The sequence below is a fragment of the Larus michahellis genome, chromosome 19 (genome assembly GCF_964199755.1).
Source record: "Larus michahellis chromosome 19, bLarMic1.1, whole genome shotgun sequence".
Taxonomy (NCBI): domain Eukaryota; kingdom Metazoa; phylum Chordata; class Aves; order Charadriiformes; family Laridae; genus Larus; species Larus michahellis.
In genome coordinates this window covers 3,017,972-3,026,646 of record NC_133914.1, presented here as the reverse complement: position 1 = coordinate 3,026,646, position 8,675 = coordinate 3,017,972, and the positions used below count along the sequence as shown (strand labels likewise).

General features: G+C 58.4%; 1 protein-coding gene across 1 annotated transcript; it reads left to right on the top strand.

Moving 5' to 3' along the window:
• The first annotated feature begins 6,972 nt into the window (after nt 1–6,972).
• Nucleotides 6,973–8,416, top strand: POU3F1 (POU class 3 homeobox 1). Its single transcript, XM_074563057.1, has one exon. It carries the CDS (start codon nt 6,973–6,975, stop codon nt 8,092–8,094), a length of 1,122 nt encoding a protein of 373 aa, XP_074419158.1. The 3' UTR covers nt 8,095–8,416.
• Nucleotides 8,417–8,675: the final 259 nt, after the last annotated feature.

Below are 8,675 nucleotides of genomic sequence, written 5' to 3'. Positions count from 1 at the left end.
CCTTCCTCGGCAGTCGGACTTCGCGGTTGCTACCCTGACTGTACTCACGACCGCCTGACGTGGAGGGACGAGCACATGAGAGCTCCTGAGTTTGACCGGCCCCAGGTGTGGTGATTCCCGAGATCCCGTTACTTGCTGCACTCCAGTGTAATAGCGGCTGCGTCTCCTCCATGTTCGAGTTGATATTAGATTGACAAGATCAAGTGACAGCACAACCGTAGACACCTTTATCTGCTGTATGCATAATCTTTCTCGCTGAAACCCCGCCAAACTCATCCCCAGGTCTTATCTTTCCTAAACTGAGTATTTATTCATGTGGTTGTTTTATGTAAACTGCAAAGAGCCTCATTAAATGGAAACCTTCGCTCAAAAGCTTCATTATTAAGGTGGAACAGAGCTCGGAACGCACAGAGCGAAATTACCAATCTTTTGTGTTATTTTGGGAAGAAAAGCTTAGTGCCTCAGGCCCCTGACGCACCGTGCCGAGCCCTGCTGTTACCCCTGAGCTCCCGCAGGGACCGAGCCTGGCCTTAAGGTGAGGAGTTTCACTGGCCGTTCCGCAGGAGAGAGTCCCCGAGGGCGGAGGAGAGCAGATCCCTTCGGGAGAGGCTCAGCCCCGCTGAGAGAGAAGCCAAGGGGACACCGGACCCTGCCCTGCTCCGGCAAACCAGGAAAATCCCGTTTGGCTTCTGGAGAAGGGCTGGGCCGGGTGGGAAGGCGGCTCGGGCGAGCAGCCGCGCGCCGGCTATTGCCCGCGTCGTGGCACCTCCGGAGCTGGCTGACAACCCGGGAGCTTCGGGAGAGGACGAGTTTTTTGCGGACGAAACTCCACATCACTTGAACGCTGGCATTCACTGAGGGTAAATACCAAGAGTTCTGTGCTTCCATGTTCTCATTTGTATTATAAATCATAATGAAAGGGTTTGAAACAAAAGACACGCACACGGTTAAGAACATACAGGCAGTGAAGGCATTTCTCTGAAGCTGGGAATTCATTCCTCAGTATTTTCCTTTTCTTCGTTTGACCGAATCCAATATATACTTTGCCCAGCCATCAGAATTGCGAAACTGGTGCTTCACCAGACAAGAGTCATAGCATTTTGTTCCTAAACAACAGACAGTTGCCAAACAGGGTAAAATTAAAGGTGGTAACAAATCGGTACCCAAAATTTGCATTTCTTCTGGAGAAGCAGCTTTTCAGGGACAGCTTGTTTTCCGCAGTAAAGAACAGCTTTTTTTTAATTCAAACCCTTCAGCGACATTAACATGCCTGGTGCAGATCTCTACCCTGTCATACTTCTTATCTCAAGGACAGCACCTCCGACAGCAAAATGCCGCATCCATCACATGGGAATATGAGCAAGAGTCCGGTCGTCTTGAGGATGAATAAAACGCATGACCCGCTGCCTTCGTGCCAAGGCGGCTGCTGTCTGAAGCTGCTACATCCGTCCCGAAACGTTAGCACGGGCGCTTTGTTTCGTCACGGTAGCGGGCAGACGCGGTTAATCAATGTGGTATTTGTGAGAAGAGGCCGGGGAAGCGGAGAGGCACTCCATGCGTCGGGACGCCGCGGTGTGGTACCCATGCCCGAAGTCACGCCGAGCCCCTTGGGGAATTGTTGTGCGTGTGTTGTGCATGTTGTGCGTGTGTTCACGCCTGTGCACAAGCACAAACACCGCTGGAGGGCGGGGGGGGAGGAAGGCTGGGGTGTCCTCCCCGTTTCTTCCGTGTCTGTTAATCTCCGGGGCTGTGGCGCGGCGGTGGATGTGTGCGTGTGGATGTTTTACTTCCCTTTGTTTTGTTTGGTACTTTTAATCCCCCGGGGCATATCTCTGAGCTGAAGAACTTTAGAGCTGATATAGCTTTTTAAAGTGGGGATTATGTAAATGCATATTATGGGGCTTTCATAAATAGGGATTATTTGTCGAATACATTTGAGTGCTTCCTTTGGAGCCATTAAGGTCTGTTGTGTAAACAGGAATTTAGTGACTGCCTAATCTAAATTTCATTGATTCAATAAAAGATCACGACAGCATTTTTTTTTGCATTCATTTTGGCCTTGTGAGAACATATTTCTGGCCAATTTTCAAATAATTACAGGACTGTATAAGGCTAAAGCTAATCACAGTGAGCATAGCTCGCACATCTGTGTTAACTGTTCTCCACAATTTACTCTCTTTTTCTCTTCCTCTCTAGTTTTGTGGTTAAAAGCACTGTTGACCCAGCCACTAACTTGTTAATTGTCACTTGCTAAATTAAGAATTCTGCAAGTTTAGATGAGCAAAGCGAAAAGAATATTTTGCCAAAAGATACAGCCATGCAAAAAGTTGTAAAAATATATTAATCTGTGCTGTTGTCCTAGATGACGGACGTTTAGACAAAGTGCTAAAAATCTGGGGAAATGCTGCCTCTCCTCAGGGCAGTTTCACACTTACAGACAGTTTACTCGGAGAAGACTTGACTTCTGGACGGCTCTCGGCTGACAGATAATGCTGGTGTCTTCCCTCGCTGCAGGAATGGTGCAAACCCACGGAGCCAATGTTGGATGGGGTTGTTCCAGCCGATGTCAGACGAGGCCAGGACAGCGTCTGGCTTCACCCAGCGCCGAGCTGCAGGAGACCCGGGTCCAGGGCCCGGGGAGCTGTGCCGTCGCCGTTCTTCTCCGGGCTGGGGGTCAGTGTAGCTCACAGCGCAACCGCTGTGGAGGAGACGGCAGCTTCCCTTCCCAAGAGTCCCCGGTGGGGGCTCGGAACTGGTGACTCCTGACAAAGTGAGCCTAATCCTGTTCAAAACGAAACTGCAACCGAAAGGGACTTTCTCTCTTGATTGGAGATGGTCGGGGTGACCATGACCGTGTTGTCCCAAAGGGATGGCTTCCAGCGCCTGCAGTAGCAGGGTGAGAGCCTCCACCATAACTCTGTTGTTTGGCACTTGCCGTATCTCCTGGACCGAAGCTCACAGAATCCAGCACATCTTCTCAAATTGATTTTTGTCTTCTGTGTGGGAGCCTTGTTGACCTGGAGGTAGAAGCAGCAATGTCTTTGTTGTTTTGCCTTAGAGGAGAAAGCGGCCCTAACCCCAGGCCAGGCGAAAGCCCCCGCAGCACATTTGAATTCACGGGGTCAGGCGGGATTTGTCCCGTAAGTGAGGGCATGACATCGCGTGCTCACTTCATGAGCTGTTGGTAGATTTGTCGTTCTGCAGCTTAACTCCAGAACAGCCTTCCCGTCGGCACCAGCGCGGAAGAGAAAGATGGTGCTGTTCAACCCCAATAAACCCAGAGGCTGGAGGGATTCCCCCCTGCCGAGCCCCTCCTGCCGCAGCGCGGGGATTCTCCTACACCTGATGGCACCGCAGGGCCAAGCGTTGTGGATCCTGTTGGGATTGCGCACAGGAGCTGAACATAACCCGGCGGGGGGGGAGCTGGCAGGCCTGTACGTCCAGCAGGATACGGCTGGGGAGGGTTCCTCCGGCTCCTTTGAGACAGGCTTCCAGCCCCGATGGCCGGACACGACACGGCCCCTTGTTGCAGATGGATCCCAAGCTGCAGCGTCCCCGTCACCTGGTCCCGGCCGGGGGCTCGTCCGGCACTGCTCATCCAGCATCCCCCACGTGCCCAGCTCGCCTCCTCATTCCAGTCCTCCCACCAGCCTCAGATCCAGCTGCATTCGGCAGGTTTTGGTGCTGTCGCGGTCACACAGAGAATGAATCATATCGAACATTGCCCACGGGGTGGTTGATTCCTTGAAGAGGGAAGGGACTGCATGCCAATATTCCTGGTAAGGCATAATGAAGGAACCAGCTTTTGCTAGGAAACCTGGATGCCCTCCTACAGGGATTCGCTGGATGATATGGCTCTGGAAAAGCGATGTAAAAATAATACTACTACATATAATAAAAATAATTTTTAAAAAGCAAAGGTGCTTCTGACGAGGTCTTTGAAACAGCAGACCTCCGTGGTAGCACACCTCAATGGAGGCAGGGACACCAGGAACACAAATCTGCACATCCAGCTTTTGAACTTGGTGCTCATATGGACATACCTTAACCCTCCCTGTCCACTTTGCTTAGGGTCAGCACGCTCCTTGGCTTTTACCTCCTTCACGATGTTTTACAAGAGGGATTCTTTGCCACCTGGCTCCAGCTTCTGGAGCTGGAGTTGCTGAGCAAGGTGTTAAATGGGAAATTCTCGTCGTCTTCTGTTCTTTGCTGTTTCCAGTCTTTAAATTCAACTTTAAATTAAGCAAAACAAGCCCAGAGCACAATCTGTGCACAATGCCTTGGTTCGAAAAGGTCATTTGATCAAGCCTAAACCAATAGCCCTCTGTAACCAGCCTGTGATGGGGACCCAAGTTACCACACACAATGTGTTTTCTCCTTTGGTGCCTTCTGAAATACATAAACGGAGAAAAGTTTGGAACGCGATCCAGTCCTCAGCCTTTGGAAATGATTTATTCCTATTAATGATTTACTGATATTCACACAGCTTATTTTGCATAAAGTTAGAGCTGGGCACATTTATTCATTGTGATTCCCTTAAAAATCAATAAATATCAAAAGCAATTGGCTACCAAGAATTTGAATATTACAGTACTGCATCATGGATAGTTGACATGAATATGAGTCTAGGTCAGAAAAAAATAAACAGAAAATGCTTAACCAAGTATGATATTTTACAGCATGTCACTGAATCATCTGAAAGGGTTATATTCATTACAAACGTATGCAGTGTTTGCAAAGGATTCCTCAGGAAAGAAAAAAAAAAAAGAGGAGACCATTATTCTCCCAATGAAATATGCTCCATGATCTATGAAACCCATCTCTCCTGCGAAGTCCAGCCTCTTTCTAGGGCTGTATACCTGAAAAAAGATGCTGGGTTCAGTGAAAGGAACCAATTACACATCATTCCACAGCCAAAAATGCACATGTTCCAATCCAAAACTTGTCAGTTTTGGCAAGCACATCGTGAAACTGAGCCTGCCAGCAGCAAGGTACGTCCCACTTGTAGCTCTTCGTTCCGCGATGCAGCGAAACGAGGGCCAGCAGCTCCCCAGGCTGCTGAGGTGCTGCCCGAGCCCCTGCAGCGGGCAAGTGCCGATGCTGCTGCTGGTGCCGGTTTGGCCCTCGGCTGCTGCCGGGCAGGAGCAGTTCGTGCCAGGCTGCGTGTTGTCACCCTGCCCGCTGCAAGCCCGAGGAGACGGACCTTCCCCACCTGGCCTGATCCCACCCAACAGCAGCTGCAGGGGCCGGGCGAGCCAGGAGAGGGGTCCGGTGTGCTCCAAATCGGGGTGGTCACCGGGCGGGACCTCGCCTTCGCACCCGATTCACCACAGCCTGCGGGGCCGCCGCCACGCCGGCGCAGGGTGGGCAGTGCAAGTAGGGGTTCGCATGGGGCAGCGCGCTGTGCTGCACACACGCTGGCGTGGGGGCGTGCAGCAGCCCTGCTCGGTCCCCACGAGCCCAGAAGCCAACCTTGGCTCTTCTGTCTGCTGGATGCATAGTCCCAGCGCGTTGGGCTGGAATCACCGGCGTCGAAATCGGTGCTTTGGTGCACCGAAATGGGAAAGTGCCTTCAACGCCGAGGGAAGGGATGTGGCACACCTTCTCAGGAAAGCCTTTCAGGAGGCGGCAGTTAAATGTCCTCAGCAGCAGAGAGCCACCCTGCCCAGGCGTATCCTCTCTACTGGGAGAGAGCAGGGCATCTGCGTGCGGCCATTGACATGTTAGACTCGTACACATATTGATCCGATGGTTCATTGTTCACCCAAGCCCTTGGCAAAGGTCACTGTCTCTGCTCCCATTTTACAAATGGGAGCACAGAGGCGAAGATTAATTTTCAGAAGTGATTAATGTTCCTGGTGCCCATCCTGATTCACTTTGGGCCTCGAGCCCCAAATGAAGTCTGGAGCTGGGTTAATTAAGGTGTCCCTTGCCCCTCTCCCAGCACTGCCAGACACGTCCGTTGCTTGTTGTCATTGTCTTTTCCCACAAACTCCTTCACCCTTCATCCTGTGCCAACCCTCAAACCGGCTCAGAGACTTGCCTCTGAGGCTGCTTCCAAGACCCACATTTCCCGTGACGCCCAAACCATCTCAGATCCTCAGTTCTTGGCCCTCGGTGCTTTATCCTGCGGGTGCTTAGGAAGGAGCTCCCGCCTTCCCGGGGTCCAGGGGCCGAGTTTACCGAGAAGGTAAATCGGGGCTCTTAATGCCCGAGAAGCTCTTGGTGACTGCAGGGCTCATGGGCTCGGGACCGGGGCTACCCCGCACAGCGGCTGCCCAAACCCGCAGGGACAAGGGGCCCGAGCCGCCCCCGGAGACCTGCCCGGTGCCCGGCGGGTCGGAGGCACGGGGACGGCGGGGCGGGCTCTGCGGTGCGCTGCTCTGGAGCGCGCCGGGGCCGGTGGTGCCGTGCCGGGCTGTGCCACCGGTGGCACTGGTGCCGCCCCGGGCCACTGGTGCCGCCGGTGCCACCGCTGCCGCCACTCCCGCACCGGGCCACTGGTGCCCGCGCTGCCGGTCGGGGCCGTGCCGCCGGTGCCGCCGCCGCGCGCTCCGTTCCGCTCCGTTCCGTCGGCGCCGCCGCCGCGCCCAGGCACGTGCCCCCGCTCCCGCCGGCGCCCCGGCCCCGCGCCTCCGCGCTCGCGGCCGGCCCACGTGGCCGACCGCGGCTCGGCATGAATGAACCGCCCTCCGCCAATCGGCGGCCGCCCCGCCGGCGGGCGCGGGCGGGCTCCCCCGCCGAGCGCCTCCGCCGGCCAATCCCGCGGCGGCGGCCGCCCGCCGGCGACCAATGGCGGCGGGGAGCGCGGGGCGGCGCCCGGCGCCGGCGGCGCCCTATGGCGGAGCGGCGCGGGCCGGCGGCGGTGCCGGGCGGGCCAATGGGGCGCGGGGGCGGGGCGGGCGCGCGGCGGCGCGGCGGCCCGGCGCGCGGCTCTAAAGCGCGGCGCAGCGCGGCGCGGCGCAGACCGGCATGGCCGCCACCGCGCAGTACCTGCCGCGCAGCGCCGCGCTCATGCACCCCGACGGCGACCGGCTGCACCAGGGCACCACGTACCGCGAGGTGCAGAAGATGATGCACCACGAGTACCTGCAGGGGCTGGCCCCCGCCGCCGGGCACGCCGTCGGACTGGCGCACCACCAGTGGCTGCCCAGCGCCGGCACGGACTGGGGCAGCGGCGGGGGCGGCGGCGGCGCGCACCTCCCGCCCGCCGAGCACGCCAAGGGCGGCCCGCCGGGGCCCCGCGAGGAGCTGTCCGCCGCCGCCTTCCACCACCGCCCGCCTCTGGTGCACCCGCCGGCGGCGGCGGCGGGCGGCGCGGCGGGCGGCTGGGCGCAGGGCGGCGGGCACCACCTGCCGCCCATGTCCCCGCCGTCGGGGCAGCCGCTGCTCTACGCGCAGCCCTACGCCGGGCTCAACGGGATGCTGGGCCCGCCGGCGCCGGCGCTGCACCACGGGCTGCGCGACCCGCTGGGCGCCGAGGAGGCGGGCGGCCACGACCTGGCGGCCTCGCCGCCGCCGCTGGGGCCGCCCGAGCCGTCGGACGAGGACGCGCCCAGCTCCGACGACCTGGAGCAGTTCGCCAAGCAGTTCAAGCAGCGGCGGATCAAGCTGGGCTTCACGCAGGCCGACGTGGGGCTGGCGCTGGGCACCCTCTACGGGAACGTCTTCTCGCAGACCACCATCTGCCGGTTCGAGGCGCTGCAGCTGAGCTTCAAGAACATGTGCAAGCTGAAGCCGCTGCTCAACAAGTGGCTGGAGGAGACGGACTCCAGCACGGGCAGCCCCACCAACCTGGACAAGATCGCGGCGCAGGGCCGGAAGCGCAAGAAGCGCACCTCCATCGAGGTGGGCGTCAAGGGCGCCCTGGAGAACCACTTCCTCAAGTGCCCCAAGCCCTCGGCGCACGAGATCACCTCCCTGGCGGACTCCCTGCAGCTGGAGAAGGAGGTGGTGCGGGTCTGGTTCTGCAACCGGCGGCAGAAGGAGAAGCGCATGACGCCGGCCGGGGTCCCGCACCCGCCCATGGAGGACGTTTACGCACAGGCGGACACGTCGCCGCTGCACCACGCGCTGCCCGGCGCCGTGCAGTGACTGCCCGGCCCCGCCGCCGCGGCCCCGCCGGCGGCGGAGCGGAGGGAGCGGGGCGGGCGGCGGGCGACGCGCTTTAATTTATTCCTCAGACTGGCCCGGCCGCGCCCGTCCCCGCCGGAGCCGCCCGCGGCCGCCGCAGCAGTAGCCAAAGGTTTGCGATCTCTAATTTATTCCCTTCCTCGCGGGGCGGCCCCGTCCCGTCCCGTCCCCGCTCCGCCGGCCCGGCCCGGGCTCGCCCGGAGGATGCCGCGGTACCATCCCCGGCCCGTTTCTATTTATTTTCTAACCGTGCGCGGAGCTCTCCCCCCTCCCGTTGGTGGGTTCGGTCCGGTCCATCCCCTTGGGTTTCGGTTTTTGTTTGTATCTTTATTGCAAAACCAATGTAGACTGCGAGGGTACGTTTCTATTTATGTTATAGTAAATATTTTATTACTTGCATAAACCATTTACCCAGGAACCGGTCTCGTGTCGTCTTTGCGGGCTGCAGCGGGCCGGGCCGGGCCGGCGGGGGCCGCCCCGCTGCCGGGGCCCCGCCGCGGCCGCGTCCCTGCGGGCGCAGGCGGCTCCGGTTCGCCCCGTCC

Coding starts and splice junctions, on each gene's coding strand:
- POU3F1 (XM_074563057.1), top strand. CDS start 6,973: ATGGCCGCCACCGCGCAGTACCTGCCGCGCAGCGCCGCGCTCATGCAC.